The sequence below is a fragment of the Apaloderma vittatum genome, unplaced genomic scaffold (genome assembly GCF_000703405.1).
Source record: "Apaloderma vittatum isolate BGI_N311 unplaced genomic scaffold, ASM70340v1 scaffold11170, whole genome shotgun sequence".
Taxonomy (NCBI): domain Eukaryota; kingdom Metazoa; phylum Chordata; class Aves; order Trogoniformes; family Trogonidae; genus Apaloderma; species Apaloderma vittatum.
The window spans coordinates 336-26,303 of NW_009696218.1; the positions used below are offsets into that span (position 1 = coordinate 336).

General features: G+C 35.5%; 1 protein-coding gene across 1 annotated transcript in view; it reads right to left on the reverse strand.

Annotated features, from left to right (window-relative positions):
* Positions 1-687: 687 nt before the first annotated feature.
* LOC104277392 (serine/threonine-protein kinase ULK4-like) overlaps positions 688-25,968 on the reverse strand; it is a gene marked incomplete at both ends in the record, with an annotated part of 42,776 nt that continues 17,495 nt past the window's right edge. Inside the window, 7 exons of the mRNA XM_009874016.1 lie at positions 688-817; positions 12,048-12,096; positions 15,377-15,469; positions 18,889-19,033; positions 19,133-19,184; positions 24,633-24,727; positions 24,818-24,869. Coding sequence (XP_009872318.1) covers positions 688-817; positions 12,048-12,096; positions 15,377-15,469; positions 18,889-19,033; positions 19,133-19,184; positions 24,633-24,727; positions 24,818-24,869 — 616 coding nt within the window. The remainder of the gene's footprint in view (positions 818-12,047; positions 12,097-15,376; positions 15,470-18,888; positions 19,034-19,132; positions 19,185-24,632; positions 24,728-24,817; positions 24,870-25,968) is intronic.

Sequence of the window (25,968 nt, forward strand, 5' to 3'; positions counted from 1 at the left end):
CACTGGGGAAAAGGGATGAGAGAAGATGGAGACATTTTACTTGAGATAAATTATTTTTGGCTGCTCTGCTGTTTTTCCTAGTCAGAATGCTGAAGTTCAGTGAGCCCAAGTTAATGTTATCCAATCACAAATAATGTGAAAAATACTACTTAATCATCTATAACATACCAGAAGAAAAAGATAAAAGATTTCAATTATGTTTCTATCCCACTTCCTTAATTTAGAAACTAGCACGATGGAAGAGATTTACTTTATTTTTGGAGCAGATGAGAAGTGAAAGATCACTGAAATACTACCAGTAGCCTAAACGGTACATGGGAGTTTGCTCTGAGACACGATAAAGAGGAGATATTTAGGGAACAGATGCAGTTTTGCCACATTGTTAGTTTTGCACCTAATTGGCCATGCAGAAAGGAAGAGCACGTTACTTTGACTAAGGCATGCGGACATAGACATAACATAACTTTCAGTCAGTAAATCTTTTGTAACCACATTTTCCTAAAGGAACAGCTTTCTGGAAGTTAAATTCATAATCAAATCACTAAGGGAGGTAGAAGAAGTGATTAGGGGTACCAGTCAGTTCCAATGCAATTATCTAACAACCACCACAGAATACAACTATGTACAAGTCTGCAGTTTCATACAGTGCCAGATATTACAAGAGACTGAGAAACACCTATATAGTACGGAGAATAACTAAAGATGACATACCTTCTTCCAAGAGTAACATCATGTTTGTGCTTTTGTTAGCAACCATGTTATTCAGTAAGGCAATTACAGTTTGCATTGTAGTCCCAAGTATACTGTTTTGGTGTTCCTGTTGAAACAACAACAACAAAAACCAAATTAAAATAACCTCCTTCTCCTTTTGCAAGGTTATAAGACTATTGCCTTCTGAAAATGTAGCAATACAAAAGCAATAGTCTCTCAGTCCCATGAACCTAAACAATTAATATACCAGAAAACCAGCCAAATATCTTTGTAAATAATATCAATTTCAGAACCAAAACTTCTCCCATGTTCCTTTGAACTGAAAGAGTTACTAAAGTCTAAAATTTTGAGACTTTTAAAAATGGCATAGAGCTTTATCAACCTAATCTCTTTATATTCAGATACAGAAACATTTCTCTTTGTATACAATGCTTTCATTAATGATATTAATTTTACTCTCTTCAGTTTCAGCTTGATAACCCACAGTAATTTCTAAAATCTAATTGTAATTTTTATTTGTATACTTCCATAAGTATAAAAATTAATTTCACATGCACATTAAAGCCCTATTTCTGTACTGAATAGCCTCGTTTATGATGTCTGTCTTATGCTTGATGATTGCTTCAGTGATTTTTCAGTTTTCTGAGACTATACTGATAAGAGGAAAGCATTAGAGTTTATAAAGAAATTTAATTTTCCTTCGCTATAGTTACACAGTAAGGATAAGGCATTACAATCAATACATTTATTCATGCTAGTGACAGTAATAGCTTAAGTAGCTTCCAAAAAGCCAAAACATGACAAGCTTTTCTGAACTTGAGTCTAAATAAAAATACAAGCCTAAATAATTTTCAAATCTCCCTAGAAGGTTCAGGAAATAATTTGTATTATTTTTTCAGTTTCAAGGCCAAAGAGAAACATATAAGACAAAGTGAAGATAAAAACACTGAGAAAAAAACTGTTGTATTTCATATATTGTAGGCTTCTCGCATGCACCTAAGTGACTTCCATGCTCCTTCCCTTTCCCATCAAACCTCTTGATATCCTGATAACATTTAACTACTTCAGTGCTACAGAACATGCCCTCTATTCTGATCCATGTCCTGCCTGACAGCAGACCTTTGCAAAAAGTTAAAGTCAAACAAGATGGAAGATTATTGATTTGAAATATTTCAAATGACAAAAATTACTTCAGCCCTTGAATTCAGTCAGAAGAACACTCTCCGTGAAAGTTCCTTTATGAGACGAGCACTGGTGGTCAAGACCAGTTCATTTGCTACATCATTTGCTCTGTTACTTATGATCTTTCATCTCATATGTATGCTTAAAAATAACAGCAACGTATCCTTCTTTGTGACCAGGTAAATACCACAGCTGGCGCAGAATTAAGCTGCTTGACTGTTAGCCAGCAGCAACCTAAGAACATATTTTGGTATTCTCCGAAGAATTCACTTCGAGTCAAGCTATGAATGCCATTCTGTGAGATGTCCCTAGTTGATAATCACTTCTTGGGTTGAGACAGGAGATAAGTCATCAGCGCTGCATTTAGGATAAGCCACTCTATTTGAGTCTCTGCCTGGAAACATCAGATAACTGGTTCCAAGATTCTCAAGTGAGACACTCTTGGTTTTTATTTTTTAACTAGTTTGATAAAATTCAGGCTCCTGTGAAATTCATCTTCAACACCACTTCAGGAAGTCCTCTGCTACAGTGGCATAAAGGGTCCCACTACAGGGAAGAACAAATGTTTTCCTCTAAAAATTCAACTACCGAAGGAAAGATTTTGACAGACAGTGGCCCAGAGGGTCACTGAAATTAAATGCTATTATTTCCTGTAAATACCATGAAAGATACATGATAAGGCATAATACAGATAAATATATAAACATATACAGCTGCCTATTCAACCCCAGGTCATATGAATTTTTATTTTCATACTGGAGCACTTTAAACCGGGTCATAAGGAGAAGTGGCTCACAACCTTTTGAAGGACTGTAGTTTCCTACCAAATCCTAGACGCCATTGCTTCATTGAAGAGTATAAGTATCTGTTCCTCTGAATGTTTCAAATACAGCCTGATAAATTTAAAACCCATGTTAGAAAGAATAAACATTACGTTCTTCAAATGATAAGGTAACGAATATAGAAAAGACATACCATAAAGCCATGGTACTAAACATAAGTTTGAAGTTATTTCCTACAGATAGCTGAAGAGTAAGAAAAACATTTCTTCAAAAGATCAACAACACATTTATCTGGTAGTCTATCATCACAGTATCTTATTAATTCTCCTAAAGAACATTTAGAAAACAATACATTAAATAGTAGGAATGACTACTTGGGTTACTGAAGATAATGACACATACACTGAGAATATAAAATCAATAAAAGCAAAAAATTCCCACAATCACCAAAATGAGAGCTGACACGTGTTTTCTTTGCAAGTGCTGTGTTTGTATCACTGTCCCATGCACTTGAAGTAAGCATCTAGCAAAATTCCCTTTTGAGATACGCAATTACAGGAGCAGCTGGTAGTTGCTTCCGATAGCAATCTTTTGCATTCACCAGGTTAGTAACATTAAAATTCATCTTCACTTTTAATGATCAACTATACTATACAACCCTCTACTGAAAGACTAGCATTGACAATTTTACCCATATCATGGCATGTGTAACCAAATTTATCTTACCCTAAATACATACAAACTAGAATTCAAGTTGCAACAGAAGGAAAAAATCAAGTTGAGGAAGGAAAAGGGTCTTTAATCTTACAAACAGTATGCTCAGCTGTACCACTTGAGTTTTAACAGATGTTTTTTGATGAGATATTAGGTTTTTCAGAAAGTTATAGGTATACCTAACTAAGTCATCATTGATTGCTGTTACAGGTGTAGCTAAAAATATTTAACTTCTTCATAACCTATCAAGGAGAAACACTGATCTAATTTGTGTGCACAACACTGCGTATCGTGGACATTTAATGAACAGTGCACTTGACAGCTTTAATAAAACATAGCATTTGCCAGCAGAGATAATTAGAATTGAAGCAGCAAAATTCTAGTGTTTGGCAACACAGATGAAACAACTTCATTAAAATGTACAGCCTCAGCGAATGAAAGGCAGGAAAGCACTGGACCCTGAAGAATCAGCCTTCTCAAAACTAATTGCTTCAATGCTTAAAAAGGACAGCTATGAAATATCAAGGGCATAACAAGGAAATACTAGTATTAAAAAAAAAGAACCACTGAGGATAAATCAGGCTTTTCAAATACGACTGCACCGTATTTAGGCCGTTAAACTTTTCACTCTAATTTTGAAGGGTCTTATGTTAACAAAATAAATCTGTTGAAGTATTTTCTTAAAGCCAGTTAGGTAAGAGGTTGTGAATTAGCAAAGTGGAACTATGAATCTTGGCAAGACACCATGGCTAACGCTGCCATTTTTCTTCCTTTAAGTGGATTAGAACTTAGAACAGCATAGGCAAACTACTGTATTTTAATTATATCTTGGATAACAAAAGAGAGAGCAATTGTGAAAAGAGGTTACGATCTGAGAGACTTCACTCCTCATATATCTAAGAATTCTACTCATATATCTAGGAATCCAAAAGAAAATGCACTAAATGCTGTGTTTACAGTGTAATTAAATCTAAGGACCACTACAGATCACAGTATTACTGCTCATTCAATGGAATCAGGGGGTTTAACTTTAAAGGGGCTCTCCGTCCCAATCTTACATATGACCTTTGAATGAAAGTTGGGTAAATAAGGGGGCTTGATTTTTTACACACTAAACCCACTGAATGAGAAAAAAATACAGAAATTAACCCCATCCAAATTATATCTACTAAAAGACGCCATTTTTACGTGGCACTATATAGTTGAGATAAAATGAGCCAAAGGATTGAGCCAACACAAGCCTTTAACAAGAGCACAGTTTAATATTGCACTCAACCTAGCTTATTTTGATATATTGGTTTACTTTATACGTATGAAAGAGAGGAACAGAAACTTTTCTGGACATAACAGTAGAAGTCTTTTGCATGAAACTGTATTATGAGCATGCAGCCTGCAAGGGACATTAACAACAGCGTATGCAGTGTTCTTTAATCAGAGAAAGCTCACTGAGAAACAAATTTAATCCAGTTACATACACAGTTGGCTAATCTGGTCTTCAACATTTTGTGGCTTTTGATACTTAAGACCAGCTATGCATACACTGAAAGCTTATAAATACGGATCTCTAAGGTAATACTATTTTCCTTACTGATGATCTAAGTCAGAAGTAAGCACAGTAATTTCTCTTGCTACTGTCCTTTTAAAAAATTAGCCTTTTTCAAAAGCACAGTTCTAACACAGCTAATACTTCCAAATATCTTCCTCTAGGTATGGTCATACAATAAGGAGCAACTACTAATGCGGCAACCAATTTCTCACTCATGCTTCTCAGATGTATCACAACAGTGATATACTAAGTCCATACATGATTATCAGAAATCTTGCAACTCTCATGGAAATTTCTGTTGGAATTTGGGGGGTGGGTGGGAGAGTTGAGGAAGAACCTGTAGTCTTAGTCACCCTTTGCTTAGGCAAAGTCAATCGAGGACCAGGAAACAGTGGTAATTTTGAAGGACTGATGAAGGAACAAGGATACCCTTACCAAAGCCTAGGATGTAAAGCACCAACCAACAGAAAGCAGTAGTGTTAGTCTTAGATATTGTTCTCCTACCCACCATCCACCAGGCAATGCAAAATTTCACAGTATACTTTTAAAGTACATCTATTTTTGAGAGGTATATCAATTTATAGATGTATTCTCTTGTTACACCTAGGTTCAGATTTTAAGAGCCCCAACAATCTTTCTCTTGCTTCTGGAATTCATCTGTTACATGCTTTTCATTCCTCCTAATTCCTTGCTATCATGGAGACAAGCATGCAATTTTATCTGTGTTAGTGGTCAGAATCTCACAAGTCATAAAGGAGGGAAGGTGACATTTACAACAAACAGAACTCTAAAGAGAGTTGCCTCAGTAGAAAGATGAAATGTGTTACCTTTAGGCAAGCAGCGTCTGTCAAGATCACACAAATACTTTTGTACCACAAACACTAAGAATTGAAAATATAAATAATGCCAATGTCCTTTCTCTTTTAATTTTATTCCCAAATCCTGTTACAATACGGCTTCAAGGAATGGACATCCAAATAAGAATAGTATTTAAACACCACCTATTAATAGGGTAACTGCTTTTCCTCTTTTAAAGGGACCACTTCACCTTCCAAACTTGTGAAAGGTGAGGAAACTGTGCTACTCCAAGAAAGAAAGTAGTGACTTAAGGATTACAAAACTGTCCTAGGTCAGTAAGCATGAAATTTATAAACTATATAAAGAGAAAAGTAAACAACTAAAGTCCCAAATCTTGAGTAAGAATTCATTTTTGTCCTTGCTTTTGCTTTGTGTTTGTCTGACCAAAAAAACCCCAAACCAACTGACATGGAAGTTTGTTAGGCATTTTTTTTTGTGATTCAAGGAGTCATCTTGAGGCGAAAAAACAAACAAATCAACCAATAGCAGGAAACTAACAGTCCAATTCAGTGAAATTCATGTACTATTTTTTTTGTCGAATTTTTGGACAAAGATAAGACAAATTTTGTTGCAGCACAACACAGAAAACAATAAACACACACACAATCTTACATTCGCAGTCAGCAATGAAGCGCAAAGCAACTCTGCAGCAAATCTCCAAATGTAATGTAAATTCTTCTTCCTACAGAACTGCACCTATATTTCTGCCACCAATGTAACCTCAAAGCTTCTCCTTTTGATGCAAAAATCTTAAGGAAAGAACTCATTCTCAACGTGAATTTTGTTTACTGTCAACAGAGGGAGTCTGAGAATCCCCCTAAGGCATTCCTAATGAACAGGGTCCAACTGCTCCTGCGAGGTCTGCCTGTCTCCTCCATCTCCTGTGCCTCTTGGTGCAAAAAATGTTCCCCCTGAACACTAGAAGCCTTATCGTACAGTGAAATCTACATGCAAATTGGGATAACATCGTGAAACACTGAAATAACCCAAATATCTCTCCCCTCAAATAGCACGTCTGGAGAACCATGGAGCCATGATGAGTTGCTGACAGCAAGGTTCTGTTGCTCTGCCCAAGTCATCTACCAACAAACAGTAGTCTTATATGAACTCATAATCTGAAAAGGAGTTCGATGCTTTTAGATCAAAGTGGCATTTTGGTGCTGAGAGAGGCATAAATTATCAAGAACTACATTTTTAATCACTATCGGCCAGACAGAAATTTTAGCCCATACACAATGTGTCATTGCACTGTAAAAGGAAAGAATACAGAAAAGTAAACCCACCACAAAAAAGCCAAATAAACAAAAAACCACACGACCAAACACCAAAAACCAAACACAAACCACCAACCAAAATAATTGGAGTTCTGGATCAAAATAGCAAAGAAACCACGTTTTATATGAGCTGATTAAAATATTAACTTGTTAGAACATGGGGTCCTAGTCATAACTGAAGGAACTAATTTTTTAATTACTCATAATAAGCCATTTCACAGTTATTAAGGTAACTAGATTAGTATTTTACTTCTTCTCATTCAACCTATCCTCTTCAAACAGTTATTCATACTGAAAAATGTGTTCAATAGATGTGCGAGGGAATAAAAGGATGAAAGAAGAAAACAGCTAAAATACATCTGAAAAACTGCTGAGAAAAATTGTACAAAAGCTAGGGAGAGGAGAGAGTAGGGTATCATTAGCCATTTCCATATCCTAATGGAACATGCAAGTTTCAGTCTGTTACTAAGAGAGGGTCCGTGGCAAAGAGCCCAAATGAAGTCTGAGAAAGGATAATGTACCTTTAATGACTGAAATAGCAAGAAAATTAAATCTAATCATGTTTCATTAAGCATACTCTAGCTCCTATTTTTACTAAATTATTTTATTATGATTTCCCAACTGTCTGTTGAAATAACCTTTTACAGCAATTTAATTCACCATCATAAACAAGTCTCATTTCTCACAATGAAGTCCCCTGGGATTAGTGAAAGGAGATAGATCATCTAAACTTCGCCAATCCTGCAGCCACTAAGGTAACCACTCAGGGAGTTGAAGATTTTTGTTTTCCTATTTGTGGCTGAGATCATTAAGACATAATTAGAAATGTATTCATGAGTAATAGAGAGTCTGTTAGTGAGATACCATTCACCCAACAAGCATCTTCTATACCAGTCTTTAATAAGAAGGGCAGCAGATGTAATCCCCACTTCACTCTCTGGAGAGTTCCGCATTAAATGGACTGCATTAGCTATCCCTCTCGCTCCCCCTTTTTTAATGGAATCCTATTCAGGCATCCTGTATGTTCTCAGACTCCATTGTTAGCACCAGAACCGCTAGTCTGCTTGCTTTCAGCAATCTGCTCCTGCAGTGCCAGCCAGATGTGAGCCCTAAAGATAGCTACGTGCTGGGAATTGAAATCCAGCTCCAGAACTTGTTACAGGATGAGCAAACACACAACTTCACTATATACAGTAACAAATAAATTGGACTGCTTACAGAATAATTCTTGGCTCTCTGCAGAACTGAAAGGAGCTATCGACCCTTGTATGCATCCTCTCTGCTTTAGCCAAATGAATAAAGTACACACCAAGTAAAAAGTTTGCACAAGAAGAAAGGATACTTCACTCAAATAAGTAACTGAATGAAATCTGTTTTGTCTTTGTACATCATCTAATTTATTGCTAAACTCCATATCAAAGCACACAACATAGTAATGGAAAATTAAAAGCATTGTCATCCACCAAACAGTACTTAAGTACCTGCCACAGGAATCAATTTATGGTCATCACTTAAACTGCCAAGTGAAAATTGTCAGCCACTGTATTTAGCGCCATGATGCTTGAACAGGTTATTATTTTGTTTAGTACACAGAAGTTAGACCAAGTATGTGAAAAACAAAGAAAATGGTTCTAGGGCACAATTTTGCTTTCTATACCCATATGAGCAGTAAAGTACTTGCTCAAAGCAAGCAAGGGTCAGAAACTGAACACTGTAATACAAACAGGGCACTTGAAAGATAAACCTAAGAGAAAAACAGGCTACCAAAATTTCAGCTCAGTCTTTGAGATGATGCTACTGATATAATTGTTATTAGAAAGAGTGGGTAAACTAAGATTGCATCATGGTAGACAATCTTTTGGCATATATCTGACTATAAATCTTATTTAGCAAAGCAATGATTTTTAAGCTTGCCTAGAGAAACATTTTATAAAACAAAATATGTCTAGAAACTAAGCATATAAGACAATGAGTAAATGACTATAGTCAAAAACAAAGTCAAAAGCAGAATACTAAGACTTAAGTTGTTTTGCTTTGTGGAAGACCGACATTCTAAAATCTAATTACCATCCTGCAATATGAACTCTTCAGGAAGACATTAACATAAGGAATGCATCATACACGGCTGAAGCCAAACAAGACAAATTTCTAGATAAGTGATCAGAGTTCAGAAGCATAATGTGGAACCTTCTGCCAGCGAGAAACCATTCCCAGGTGTTCAATATTCTTTTACAAGCTCTGTTGTGAAGCACACAATAGCTTATTACCTTAGTCATCAGAATGCAGCTGGTCAATAAATGTACAGTCAGCAACTGCCACATTCCTACACCAACATTTATTTAGATGTGATCAGGAGATGTACCTCAGTTGTTCAACAGAAAAATAATAGTGTCACAGTAAAATACTCGTCATAAGATCAGTACCTCCTGTTCTGAAAAGCATGCATCTCAGTTTTACTTCAGTATGTATTTTTTCTTAAATTCTTTCTCTTTGCCTTGATATTTGTGTTAGCAGGAACAGTAAGTTGGCAGATTGGTCTTAATGGGTCTGACAAACAGAAAGCTTGGAAGGAATGAGATTTTGCTTTAATACTGCTTCTACAGCAAAAGCAAATAAACACTTCAATGCAGAAATTGATCACCTGGGGTGAACTTTTTCATTGACAGCAATTAATTTCTATAGTATCTGTTTAAAATTTCCCATAAAATGCACATGAACTACAGTAAGGTCAAGCTTTCTCCGTGTAACTTCCAATTCATAAAGGATACGATTCCATACTAAAGCATAAAGAACAGAAGGTGAGATTTACCAGTTACTGACAAAAGTGGGGGAGGGTGGATGATGAAAAATAAAAGGATTTAATTTGTTTAATTTCATTCACAGCAGAATCAGCTACCAATCCAGCACATCAAATTCTTTTTGCTGCATTATTTCAATTAAAATGGAGAAGAAACGCAGCAAATGCTAAGGAACGTTTGGAGGAAAGGGGTGAGACAGAAGTAATGTGGTTTCTGAAGATGATGATATCAGTTAAATCTCTAATTACAAAGGTGTGCAATTATCCCTTCACCCATCCCCAACCACTTACCAAATATTTTTTCTCTAGTAAGCATGAAAATTGTCCAACCACAATGAGTGAGCAAAAAGAACTTTAATGTAAAATTCCGTGGAAATGTGCTATGTTAAACACCAAGAGCTCTGCAGCTTGTTCATAGCTAGTGAATCTTTTTCAATGGAGGGAGAAAGACTGTATTCAAAATTGTATCTGAAATTTAAGGTGCATAAAGCAATGGGGTAAAAGGTACTAAATTTATATTAGAACTAACCACCTCGGGTTAGGAAAGACAGTTTCACATGAATTACAGTTCGATGACAGCAGCCAAAAAAACCTCAAAGTGAAATGCAAGGAAAAGAAGGAAAAATTGAAAAAAAATAAAAACTTCTTGAAAAAGGAAAAAAAAAAGAAAAAAAGAGAGAACATCACTATGGCCTTGTATAAACCCACAGCTCCTTCACCCTTTGAACACCACTCTGTCCTACATCTTTAAAATAACACCATGTATGAGCCACTCCTGACTTATGCTATGTATGTGTGTGTATAAATATCTACATCTATCTATATATATCATACTTCCCCCGCGATCATCACCTTCCAGATTAAAGCATACAGAAGACTAATCTCTTCCACAATGGCCATTCCAGCTGTTTGATGATCTGCGTCTTTTTTTATTTTTTTATCTTTTTTTCATCCACTTTTATGCAGTTCTGCTCTAACCTTTTACAGATGGGAAACCTGAAAACCACAGACTGATTAACATGGCACAATGTTTTTTCCACTTACTATTTTAATACTTCTTCTTACAATCTGTATTTGCTTTTCTGACCAAGACTAAGGATTAGGCAGATGTTTTTATTAGACTTTGTTTTTATCTAATTACGATCTCTCATTCCCGAGTGATAATTGCAACGCATCTTGCATCGCTGCGGGTGTACAGTCAGGACTGTTGACAGCAGACACATTGTGCAATACTTCAGAACACATACGGGTTCCAGGGTGGCTTTGAAAAGGAGTGCAAATTAAATTGAAAGCGAGTAGGATCAGGTGTCAAAAAAACTTGAGATTATTTTAATTACACAAATACTCACAAGATCCAGAAGGTTGCATACAAAACTTCTATCAAAAAAGGCTCAAATCAAGCGGGATAAAAGAAGATGTGGATGCTAAACACCTTTACAACTACCCCAAAAAAACGCCACCCAACACTCAAAACTGTTGAAGATGAGGAAAACACCTTGATCTAGAAACTCTGCAATGTGAACTTGGTAACATGTTAAAATATTTTGTGGAATCCACCAATTGTGGAATTAAGCAGTGAGAAGGCTAGTGGATAGCACAGCACCCAACTGTGCCTATGGATTTGTCTTCTTTGTTAACTTGTTTTGCAGCATTTCAGGGACACAAAACTATCAACAGTTTTCACAATTTTTGTAAGTGGCAGATCCTACTTATGGAGGGAAATTTGTCATGTGACTATCCAAAATCCTGATACTGTATTTAAAGAAATTCTAAGAGCAAATAGTGTGAAATGGCATTATCATGCCACCAGCATCAAACTTGTATTCGATACTGCTAAATAAAATGCAAATTCCTCAGCATTTTTGGCTTGGATGGGGCAAACATATAGTTCTAATAAAGAATCAAGCTCATTAATTCTATTTTTTCAGGGTTTCATTTGGTTCCAAAAAAAGAGAAAAGTATTTGTCTTATAAAATAAACTTTTTATACAGGTAGTCTGATTAGTGAGAAATGCATAAACAGTTGTTTACACTAGATTTTTTGTATTTATAGACTGTTCTGTTTCATTTTACCAACACCTTATTATTTTGTCAACACACTCAATGAAACATTACTTTGACATTACTTGAGAGATACAATACCTACCTAGCAGAATACCTATATACGTAAAAAATTATTCTTACCAAGATGACTTGGAAAAGAACTGGAAAAAGATGGATTTCTTCCACAAGGCTGTAAAAAAATATTATAAGATTTATTTAAAAAGAGAGGAAATGGATTCTTATTTAACACACTAAACTCACAAAAGGAGCAGAATAGCCAAATAGCTGTTGCCAAAATCCATGACCCAGAACCTCAGCCTCTGACTAGTTCTCAACAAAAATGAGTCCCACTTCAGCTGTTAAATAGAACTGGCAATAATATGATGCTTTGGAAATTACTTCTAGGTCTGTTTCACTGATGAGATTCAAATGAGTGGAATAGAAATTAAATTAATATTTTTAAATAGCAGAAATTAATAAAAATTCAGAAATACCATACGTACTACAAAACAGTCAGCGTGGACCATTAATAACTTGAATGAATAGACTCAGTGCACACAGTGAAATCATAAATATGCTGTGTTTTTTTAAGCATGCTACATTAACTTCTAATACACAACATTTTGTAAGCCACTTCTCTTGACAATACTGAGAAGTGGTCACCCAAAAGAATCTAGCTATGTTCTCCTGAATTTCAAAGTCAGATACAAATCAGCATATATATACTTATAAGAAAGAATACTCTCAAAAGCCAGTAATATTTTACATTGATGCAGTCTTTTCTATTTTTAGAACTCAAATCACTTTATATTTATTAGTAAAACATGTTTAAAACTTTTGCAGCAATTGATCAGCAACAAGAAAGAGTAAACAAAACTACAGGTTTAAAGTAATAGCTATTTTTTTTACTAAGGGGGAACTTCCATAAAACATAACACTAAGGAACTGCATTTTACACGAAAACCAGTGATTAGCATCGCAGTCAGTACGTGACTAGGCTATGAGAACTCACTCGCAATCATGAACTCTGACTGTTGCCTTTGACAAGGACGATGATGCGCGACTTGACAACAGTGTTATTAGCTGACACAACAGTTCAAGAGCCTGTTTCCAGGTAAGTCTTCCTGCCTGGTGTTATTCAGTAAAGTAACATATACGCAAATATCACACCAAATAAAAGGAATAGCAAATATCACATGAATTCTTTGCTGTTTTCTATTAGCATTACTTCTCTAACGAGAAAATGAGGGGTTTTACAACTCAATTTTCATAGATGCGAAACTAGTGTAACCAGAATCTGGTTCAAAATCTACATAAATATTGCCCAAAGTTCTAATAAAACTGCATCACCCTGTGACAATGTCTCTCAATTCGTCCACATTGTGATTTTCTCACTAACACTGTACCCCTCTAACATGGAATTCTACTGTTCACTTCAGTTGGATCAGGCTCTGTGGGCTTACCTGCTACCAGAACTACTCCATATTATTTTATACATATTCATTACAGGAAACAAGAAAACACATAAAACCAAAGAAGTAATACAGAAGCAAAGAGATCTACTTTTCAAAGTGAGCACTGTAACCTTGAACTAGGAAATTAAAACGACTACTGAGAAGGACAAAGTGTTTTTAAAGCAATTAATGTAAGCCCAGATTAATTGATTCACCAGGAAAGGTAAGTACTGAAGGGCCAGCTCTCTAATATAACGGCAAAGACACTGCAGCAGGTTCCAAGACGATCTGTGCACAACACTGGCAACCATGTGAACCAAATCACTATTCTACCAACACAAACCAGTTAATAGCACCACATCGAACTCCAAAGAGTTTGGGTTTGGTTTGTGCATTGTTTTTTATTTACTATTTGTGTTTTGCAATTAAGGGCATGGATATTAGATAGACCATTTCGAACATACTGAAATGTGAACCGGTACTAATGTAGAAAATCATGACATACGAGAAGAGGATCAATTCATTACTAATACCCACTCTGGAACGTGCCTTTCATAGATAATGCATGGGTACGAACAGTAGTGTAAATGAAGTTTGAAAATTGGACCATTCTTGGATGACTCCAAACACATTGTGATAAAGAGTTACTTTAATTAGTCAAGACAATCTGCTGCAGTGTACAAGGTCGATCCATCTATCATCTTTGCAGGTACCAGAGTGGTAGCATTTAGAAACAGCAATTTTTTTTGTTGCTCTTCAGCACCTTCATATTTTGTTTTCCATTTCCCTTTTCTAGAGCAGTGCCCAATATCTGTCTTGGCAATTTACAGTACAGAGAGGAGGTGAGGAACATTCCTTAATTTGCTTCCCTGTCCTTCAACCTCAACCCACCATAAATCTAAGAAGAGTCACACCTCTAGTTTTCAGATTAATTTTTCTCCCTCACGAATGACCTTAACAGAATACTTGAATGTGTCCCACTGTCATGATTATTATCTGACACGGTATCTGACACTCCTCTCGCCACCACTTGGTTACGTTTACTGTGTCCCTTCCTTGCACAAGTGTCTTATTTTAGCAACTCAAAAATCAGACTCCATAGTTTCTAGTGTTTAGCTTTCAGACATATTAATGTCATCAAATACTATAAGTTTCTGACTAAAGGTAACAAGTAGCTGCATAAAAGAGCACACAGTAAACTATATAGGTACATTTCATAATCCTATAAATAAGACCAAGAGCCAAGTTAAGAATAACGATTCAATATAACTTCCCCGGAGTAGCAGAATATAAAATAGCTTACAACAGTCAAAATATTTAAGAAGATCTCATCGATACAGCATGTTAACAGGAACTAAGAAATTCACATCAAGTCAAGAAGAGGGCCAGTAAGACATCTGAGAAACAGACAATGTGAGTGCAAGAATAACCTGACTTTCTTGATCCAGGAAGAAGGGCTGTGTGTGTGCACACAAATGTGAGAGAAATGCTTCCTTATCACTATCCAAAAATGCAGTCTAAGTTCTATGCCACTTTTTTTTCTTAAGCATATTCAGTGTACCTATACCAAACATTAAAATCCGTATTTAAGAAATTAAAAGGGTAGCTGTATATGCAAAAGAGCCGAACAGCTTTCAAATTAATTGACTGGTCTAAAAACCTTTTACAAACACACCACCTTTGTCCTAGTACAAATACACTCAGCTGAAGAAGTCTTCATAATATTTTGGTATTAATTTAAAAAAAAATTTTAACAATAATTTTAATCTTAAACTAAAAAGATTGTGTCTAATGCTTCACTGGCTAAATCCATATTAAAATAGCCAGAATCATGGCACAAAAGACATAATACTGTGTTCTATAACACATACTCTCTAGGGATTTTCTAGAAGTCCTAGGTGTTAGTCAAAGTAGTGTGTTAGCAAGATCTAAGTTCTTGTTAATTCCTGATGGAAACCAAGTAGTTGAAACAGAAAGAATGCAGAACAACAGAGAGCATGTAGTTAGTTGCATCACCTCACGGAAGCAGAGCTATGTTCAGTCAGGGCCACCAAGAGCTTCAGAGCATACATCGGTACTGGGTCTGGAGCCATGAGAATGTGCTCATACCTGAAAGGGAAGGGAGAAAAAGGACAGCAAGACTGAGGGGGAAAGTCTCGAGACGCCTGTTAAAAAGTTGATATTAACAATACATCATTTCCAATTTCCAAACTTTATTATAAACACAAAAGAAATCCAATGCTTTTTGGAACTGTAAAAAGCAATAAACAGGACTCACTTAGAAACAGTATTATAAAACCAGTAGCAGATTAACTTTAAAAGCAGCATTAATAAAAAAGCCCATATTAGTTCATATTTTTTATTTAATATCTAGTCTTCAAGGGACAAGTCATGAAATTGAGCCTCAAAATTCTAGGCAGAAGATTTCTTGAGTTCTCAAGGTCATCAACCAACTTATATATGATTAGGCTCCATATTTTGTTTACATATTGATTTTTCTCAAAATTAAATATTTTACTTCTGTAACTATTGCATTTGAGCTGTACATTTTATTTCAAATTTAAAAAAATACTGCTTTAATTACAGCATACTTCCATTCTCTAACAGAAAACATAGTGATCCATCAAACCAAATACCATGTGAGAAAGCTCAGATTAAAGTCAGTATCTTAGCAATCAATAAAAATACACTGCCCGAATAAAGGCCATTAGGAGCTATGACTCTATGAATCTCTCCGCAGGGAAAATATTCTGTGTTTGAGATGCTTTGCTAGATGAAGCACTTGATCCAATGACTCCCTGCAACTTAAGAACACAAACCAGTTAAGTAAGAATACCTTTTGAGAGCATTTTATAAGGGTTCTGCAAACTCAGGTGCTACACTGCAAGGAGTTCTGTCAATCTTTGCTATAAGCAATCATGACAGAGGACCTAAAGATTTGAGGATATGGATTCTCTTAGGCTCTTAAAAAATACTGAACATTTTATCTACAAATTATCTCAAGTATCCCAGACTTTGTACTTCCAGAACTTGGCAGTCTAAGAACAAGTCACATAATCTTTCAAATTAAAAAAATCTTTATTCACACATTCCTCTCCTCTTGATGGTTCTGGCTCAAATTTCAAATTAACTATAATTAGAAATATTAAGAATTAAACGAAAAAGAGCTGAGGTTTCAATTTCTGATTAAAAATAATCTGGATATGTGAAAGAAAGCATTTGCCTTGTATTCATTTTCTATAGCTGGAAGTTACATTTTGGTTACACAATGCTCAGGAAAATAACTTCTCAGTGAACTGAAATCTAATGACACTACTGTATTCAATTCAAATACAATATTATGAGGAAGTTAACTTTCTGATCTACATATGTCAAAATATTTAATGGCACTATCATTTAATCGATGATGCAGAAGATGAGGGGGGAAAAAAATTAACTACTGCATTCCTACGTGTATCTCTAAATGAAGACCATTTATATTTCAGGTGTAGTGACCAAAAATTCTATCTCCTGGGTCAATTTTACATTTAAACAAATTAACTTTTGGAAGATATTTACAGGAATTAAATACAAACACGAATACCATTATAACCTTCACAAAAAAAGAACATGTTCTTAAAAAGCAGATCCAAAGACATCACATGCCACTCCTCTTGCAACTGTCCTCCAGTGGAGTCATACTGTCCCATTCTTTGTCCAGAAACGTCAGCCTGAACAACATCAGCAAACACCTCCTTGGCCTCCAAATACAAAAGCTAGTTTCCCCTTTACCTCAGAGTTAACAAGTAACTCTTAACTGCTTGGGATAAAGATTTACATTATCATTACAAGTATGTTACATCAAATTTTAGACCTCCCTTCTCTTTGTATTTACACCAGACCCCTTCACACTGAAATAAAGCAGCTTTTGAGAACTCTAGAGAGCATGTGGAGATTCATTCCTCCAAACCTAGAATACTGTTGAATGAAACTCACCTTTTGTGTCTTTTTTCACATCCAAAGCAGCTGCTTTGGTCTTTTCTTAGTTTGAGTCTTATCCAGATTGAATTTTGATGCTTTCAAGTCAAAACTGAGTTTATGTTTTCTACAGAAAATCCTGAAACCCTTCTCTGTTTCTTGTTCCCTCTGTGTCTTCTCAGGTTGACTACTCACAGGTCAACATATTAGGCTCTGGCTCACACACAGGTTCAAGTAATGTACTAAACAAGCAGACATTAGTTCACTCTTTGTAAACCAGATGTACCTACTGTTTTACTATCCTCCTAAGCTAGAGTAAAATCTGGTTATACCAAGTTCCAATATATTCCAAATATCATAAACTTCAATATCTATATTTTTGACATAATCTCAAAAATTCCAATGCAAGTATCATCTCTACTGGTGAGATAAAGGAAGCAATTCAGAAAATACTTAAAGCCTGGAACCAAGGTTCTGAATTACTGCAGGACCCTTTTCATACATCCACAACGCAATGCACGCAAAGATAGCACAGGAGCAGTCCTCAAAATAAGATTGCAATTAGTCTCAGACCAAAAAGCTCAGCCACTCAACTGAGTAATCAGTTTGGAGGCAGGAGTATACTGGCTGTGTTCCTTCTAGTTTGTAATTAGCAGGACACCCACTCTCCCCACCCTCCAGTTCCATGAGAACAGCCATTTTATAAGACGAGCATGTCTACGAAGGTCAAATACTAGTGCAGGGACAGAACTTGGTCTAGCGTGACTCCAGGTTTCTTTCCCTGTCAGAATGAAATTATATAGCAGCTTTTAATACTGCATAAACCTTATTTTTAAAGTAGTATTATCGATTTCCATTTTTATTCATATACATAAATTCTGTATTTCCCAGAGGGGCAAAAAAAATTGAAGAAAGATGTGAAAATAAGCTTCTCTATAAAGCTCTACGATTTTCTTCCCACTCTCTCTCATAGAGAAAAGATTACACATCTTGCTTGGACAGAACTTTGGTCGTCAAACTGCAAGAATATTAATCAATTAGCAAGAAGGGAGGTCTAAAATTTGATGTAACATACTTGTAATGATAATGTAAATCTTTATCCCAAGCAGTTAAGAGGGGAAGGCACTGTGTTTCTGATCATAATCCAGCATCAATCCCTCCACCATTCCGCTGCTTAGTTAATGTAGGGGTGGGGAACAATTTTCTCACTTAAGGCAGCTAAGTTTTTCCAATTATTAACTTCTGAGGATGATACATTAAAATATACTGTATAATAATGTATAATAATGTGAACGATGAATGATGATTCATCATTACTGTACTCATCTTGTGTTTGTGCCTTCCCTCCCTCTACTCATGTATGTTCTCAGCTCATGTGTGTACACAACAGAGAGCTGTCTTCATGCTCTCTAGGAGAAAGATGCTGGGCATAGAACCCTGGAAACAGTTACTAGCTCTTCCTCTTCTTACTTGGCCATTTAAACATGAAAAGCGTGGCTAAAACAAATATGCTGTCAAAAACAGATAGAGAATCAAGTTATTCCCCATTACAGGAGCAATATTCTACTTACTGAGGCAGCAGTGAATCTCTAATGAGAGAGAGAAGCTTGCTGTTTGAGTTGAGGGTCTCCCCTTTCTTCTCAGCCATGACCTCGTGGCTTAGAAGCAGTGATGTGGTTTCTGACAGCAACCGCAAGCTGAAGAGTCTCCATTCCACTTGAAAATAAAGGTGCCAAGAATGTGACCACACTGAAGTCTAATTAAAGAAAAGTGTGGAATTTATGGGAATTGTAGTTGATGTGGCCATATACTTACCATTCTCACTGCAGACCAAAGAAACTAGGGGTGGGAGGACACAGTCTTCAACCTAGAATAGAGAATTAGAAATTTCTGTCTTAGATTATTCACAGGGTTGGAAAAAAAACCAAAAACAGAGATACACTGTTATCTGTGTTTATTCCACTGATAGGCCCTTAATCAAAGAGATGAATAATCATGGAAATCCATCCATAATCACACTTATAAAAGCCACCAAGTTCACTTTTCTCTGGTAAACTGTTTTATTTACTAATCTGTACACAAATTTGTAAACAAGATATGAACTAAATAAGTAATTATGAGGCGAAATCAACGGACACGTAACAGTATACAAAGTAGTAAATTCAACAGTGAATTGCACAAGTTTCTATAAGTTGCATATGTAGAAGCATGGTATTAGTACTTTGGCATTTTCTAGAGAGATTGAAACAAACACATCTATGGGGAATCAAATCTCCATATATGCATACAGACACGTTTTCAGATATACTCAGGCAGATATTTTTTCTGTCCTCATCTTTATCACTAAGAATGCTTATGAAAAAAATAAATAAGCAGGAAATATTCTTCTTTAAGCCTAAACAGACTATACAGTTTGAATACGATCATCGTTATATCTGGCTTTCTACTGTCTTCTAGACAGCCTGATAAATCCCTAACTGCACAAAGCCGCCAGCGTATAATTCTCTAATGATTCCATTCAAAGGCCATGCTGCCATAACTGTGCTGGTATCAGGACCCAAAATAGTAATGAAAAATTAGAAGCTTCCAGCCACACTACATTCACATCTCCCAGATATAATACAGATGTACAGGACCAAACAAAAATGTAGCTCAAACCTGGTAATCCTGTTTCTGACAACTGGAAAGGAGTAGAAGTAAGAATAGGAAAAAGAGAACAAGTATAAAGCACGTTTCTAGTAAAGTAACTCTTGAGTTAAGTAACTTCCTAAGCTGATGCTGTATCTGTATTTTTGCATTTAATACTAGTTGCCAGCCTTTTCTCCCACATATTTGTCCAATCTTATCTTAAATGCATTTACACTTTTAGCATGTGCAATACCTATGGCACTGACTTCTATGCTTCATTTATGCCTTATAAAAAGGCACTTCCCTCTTTATTTTAAATCAGCTAACTGGACACCCACTTACTTTATGAAAACCATGAATAATTATTTCCAATTCATCTTTCCCATGCAACTCATAATTCTATACTCTTAAGTCTTTTGTCTCCAAGCTGAAGTTCCTATCTACTCTGTCCCTCCTTGCATCATTGAGTTGTAATTTTCCTGTTAATCTTTATTCCTTTTGAGAAGGAACGACCACAACGGCTTTAATGTATTCACGGCTTGAGGGCACCATGGACTTACCGCAGCACAGCAATGCGTTCTGCTTTTTTGTCTGATCTTTTACCAGTCATTTCCAATCATCTAGTTGTCTTTCTGATTACTGCTGAGTACAAAGCTATCATTTGCATAGAAACACAATGGTGAAAGTCTCCAGAACAGTTACAAGTAGTTTAAAGCCTGACTCTGCATATGCATAGTTGGAACAATTTTCCCCATGTGTGTTGCTTGACATTTATGAGTATTGAATTGCATGTCATTTTACTGTCCTTTCACTCAATATGTTCATACCTTCTGCAACTCTTCTGTCAATTTTAATTTTCACTACTGTGAATAATTCAGTGTCATCAGGCAATTTTGTCACTTCCTTATTCACTCCCTTTTCTAGATTAGCTATAAATAGCTCATGCTGCAACAAAGAACTTTGTAAGGCACCATTCTTTACTTAATTTTTTTAAAAACTCATGTCTATTCTCTACTTAGTAAATTTTAACTAGCTAGAAAAAGATATTTTTAGAAGTATCTAGTTCATTTCAGTGTGCATATGCTGAACTTAACAATTGACAAGTATCTCCTTATCCACTATTCGAAGGACAACATACCAAAGCAAAGACCAGCAGCTCTCAAACACTTTTTTTTTTTTCCAGTCACATGGAAGATTCACAACATTCAACATCACCTGGCCATTTATTCTCATTAAAACTCCATACAAAATTACTGCTGAAAGTGACCATGGAATTAAGATCATGCTGCCTTCAAATTTTTGAAAGCACTTGCTGGAGGCACAGCATGCTCCTCAATGTTTTAATATTGCCAGTAATCTCTCAGAATGTAATAGAAAAAATAATCTAATGCATGTTAGACTGAATTGTGGAGTTGGATGACATGTCTATTTTTTTTTTAAAAAAAGTTTTCAGAACTTCAGAATCTTCATTGAGGGGTGTATTTTTTTCCTAATTCTGGGAAGAGACGGTACTGATTGGCTGACTCAATATGTCAATTAGTACAAGACTGGTTTCACAAAAAAGACTCATGTCATGTGGATTAGCTTAATGGACAGAAAGCCACATGGGGTGTAAAATTTTAATCTGCTTGAAAATGGAAAGTGATTGAAGAAAGGCTGTACAATACACTCAAATCCTATGCTGACAAAATTAAGGTGTCAGTGGTTAGATCAGAACAGCCTGTGGATGAAGAACATCATTGATGCATAATCAAGAAAAGACTATGATGAGCAGGAAAAAAAAGCACTTGCCAAAGTATCTAACCCCTATGTTGTCAACTTTGGTGAAAATAATAACTCTTATATTGTCAACCAGTAGACTTCCATGTCAAACTGCTTTTCCCTTGACTTCCCATCAAGCAACTCATCATGTTCAGGGTGCTTTTAATTTAGGCTGATTTTTAAAAATAAATTTTAAAAGCTTGAGGAGAAGAATCACTGCTGACAACTTTTGCCTCAATCAGAGAACTTTTACGCTTCGGGTAAAAGATCATCTGTGCCTTACACAGATCATCTTTGGGAGCTAGTTATAAGTGTAGAAAGGACTCCCAAAGGATCTGCCTGCCATCACAAAACCCATCATTGCTCACAGTGCTCTGAATTAGCATATGTCCTTTTCCAGGCAAATAAATCCACTTAAAGAAAAAAATGCAAATGATACAGTCAGCACAGAATTCTTCCAGTTACTTATATCTAAAACTTAAAAATAAATATTACTATAATACTTATTATCTGAATATAATAAATATTTTTCTTTTCCAGGTAGGTGGAGGAAACAGGCAGTTGAATCCCTGTAAGCTGAAGAGACTGATGCCATTATATATTCACATACTTGAAAATCTAGAATTTGGTCAAAATTTGCAGAGTCACACTTACTGTTAGTCTATATCCTGTATAAATTCACACAACTGCATGCACAATGAAATTACTGCTCACTACTGCCTTTCATTCGAGCAGTTTCAATCAATTTTCCTTGGCTTTATCACACTTAGAAATATATAATACAGTCAGTCCTCACAAACGTGAATCTCCTCAATAACTGACCTCAGGTTGATGGCAATCAGAAATTTGATCCCCAAAAAACCAAATCATTAGATTTTCTTTATTCAAGGTACAAATATAAAGGCAAATCAAACATGAACTAAAATCCAGAACAGGCAATTCTTCTCAAGGTGGAAGAGAAACTGAAATGCTGCTCTTGAATTCCTATTAACTTACAATTTTTCATTGCAACCAAACTGAAATCAGAACTGAACCAAAAAACTTATTGGTTCTGCTTGCTTAATATAACCTTGCTTTTCATTAAATTCATTACATTATTAGAAATGCATTTAATTTCTGATTAAAGACTCGAGAGCAATGTCACAGTTATAGCAGAAAAAAATGCATCCCCTCAAACACTTTTGGGCCTTCCCTCCATAACATGTAGTTTGTAACCAGCTTTGTTTAAATGAGCAACTCAGGCTTCAAAGACCAGCCTAGGACACAAATTTCCCCCCAGTGAAAGAGTTTCCTGCTCACCACTGGTCTACTAAAATATTGATCTGGAAAGTGGAACGTGTCTTGTTTCAACTTTCTGAAAAAGCACCAAGTTCCACTGGGTGCTGGCATTTATATTCATAGATTCTAGTCATGCCCAGTGAGCAGCAATTAGAAGATATCCCTTGAGTAACAGCTATTCTAAAAATATTCTATATGCATTACAGAAGATGAAGTACCACTTTCCTCTAAAGTAATGTATGCTGTACATTCAAGTATAATTAGCACACTAGACTTCGTAAATAGTATTAAACTAATTACTGTTTGCATCACTAGTGGCAGATGTGGTTAGAAATTACTAATTACAGTGGACAATTTCTTTTATTTAACACATCAAATGAAAGGCTATTTCTCCACTTTATTTTATGTCTGAATGGCTATTTGCTGACTTTCAGGAGGGCTCTTTGAAATTAGGATGACCTGTTATTTATGAAAATGAGTGAAATGATAGGTTGTCTTTCCTCAAAAAAAATGCAAAAAAAAAGTGCAGCTGTTCATTGACATAGTTACAATTATTTTTAGTTAATAAATTTCAATATATACCCATTTTAAGTCAGGGAAACTATTCTACAGAAGTGGTGTCATAAATCTACAAGCAGTGGACAGACAAGAAGTTTTATCTCCAGCTACTTAAGGTGAACTGATGTGCTCAGATAGATTTTAAATAAACATTTAAAAATGCCAATAAACTGTTCCCTAGAAAGATATATACTTAAAATAGAAGTCACCTACTTCTGCTTAAAGGACAGTGAGACCTTTGCTTCAATACAATTTTCTGCTGGACATGGAGATGGCAGCAAGGGAAGAAGGGTTTTAAAGGGGACCTGTTTCCTTGGTGCTTTTTTTTTTCCTCCCAGGGAAAAAACCCCAGATCATTGAAGGCTAAACAGCTAGAGGAACTTTATTTAATGTGCTGGCATGAGGTATTGCAATTTCAGTAAATGTTATGGACCTCCATAAAAATAGTACATATTTCTGTCAGTATAAGACACATTGATAACCCACAGAAGTAAAGCAATTATTTTTAAAAATTGAGGTGATTCTTGATTGAGACAGCCATCATACAGCAGCAGGCTGACAGGTGTATAAGGAGATATCAGTAGGCATTCATACCACACCTGCATTTATATTTCTTTTCTAGAACATCATTTGTGCGATTATTTTAAAGTGAATTGAACTGTTCAGTTCTGTACCATTTCCCCTTGGACTATTATTTGTGTAGACTTTTATGCGTGCAGACCATTTTCTTGAATACCACTCTTTTGTGACCATTAACCAAAATAAATATTAAACTCAAATTCCACTTCATATTTGATTAATTTTACTATTTTCATTTATTAAGACTTTATAATCTAAATACTCAACTACCATGCACATCAAATAGGATTCACCTTGTAAAAAGCACTTCATTTGTAATATACTCCATTCCTGCACAACCCCGAAGATCACAGTCTTCTGTATCATGATTTGCTAATGCCTGTATTGATTTAAATGATATATTGAGGTGTCCTTAACTTAATTCCACAGTTTCTGTATCTTCAAAATACACTATTTATCAGTGGAATTAAGCCAATTAGCCTGCAACTACTTAATTGGTTGCCAGACTTACAGTCAAGCGATGGGTTGTTAACAATACAGGATGCTGTGTTACTGCTTCAAAGGTTGATAAAGTAGTCTTAATCAAGTCTTCGGATGCAGCTTGCCCTATTGGTGAAAATAGTAATATTTCTTTAGAAAATGCAACAGTTAAAATGCCTGTGTATAAAAGTACTGCAATATCATAGGCTACCCTACCTATCGCTCCATCTAAGTTTGTTTCTCCTGAATCTATCGATCGGATGAAATTCTGCAGAAGAAGCAGCACTTAGGTTAAAACACTTTAGAAACAAAAACTAAGAAGCATAATCATTGAAATAACTAGAACATTAAATTTTTTAAGAGACTGTAAATACAAAATGTTAATGCACGTACATTAATAATAATTAAGATATGAAAAACTGAAAGCATTCATGATCTAGCTTTTATACCATCATTTTGCAAGTCAGTAATGATGCTGGACGCTTAAGCGAGGAATACAGTAAGGACTCCACTCTGGCTAATGTGAGGAATGATAACATTTCTAGTCAAATAGATAGAAATTTAATGTCTTTACTGTTAACAGAAAATTGTGATTTCTTAGGAGACTTTGAACTACCTTGGACATGGCTATGCTAAAACAACCCACTAAAAAGACCAAAGACCCTTCAGAAAACGCAATTTTATGTTATTTGCACAATCTCTTTGATCTCCGTGCATACTACACACACTACGGACACAGTTACACACAGCACAATAAACAAAAATGCATAACCTTCTACTGAAAAATCACTTAAATCAATCGCCATTTTAAGGAATGGAGACAACGAAATATTAATAATCTGGGTTAAGTAAATATGGTACAATTAGACCCATTATTATTTTGCCTTTTAATCTTGGTTTCATTCTTCAACTCCCACTTCTATGCATAGCTGTTTATTCCATGGGGGATGCAGAAGACATGTTATTAGCATTTGTTAAAGCAGGAAAAATTCTCAGCAGAATTTATAGTATGCTCTTCTTCACTAATGCAGTATTTAATACACAGAGAACCCACCACAGCTAAACACCTTTCTCATTAGCAATTTGCACACATATCTATTTATTTATACAATGTAAAGCATTAGGAAAATGACATTTGTTTAAAATCAATTAAAATTTTGTTATTACTTATTAAACTGGCAAAAGTGTCTATACAAGTTACCTTTTTCTCAGCATGCAAAAAACACCTGAAGGATTCCTCCTCAACTAAAGATAGCTAGAAACTAATTATATAAATTCATCTCAGAGACAATCATAAAAAACAACTGTTTCCATTAATAAACACAGGTATTTATCTTCCTGATCATTGGAAGAAAATTACTAATTAT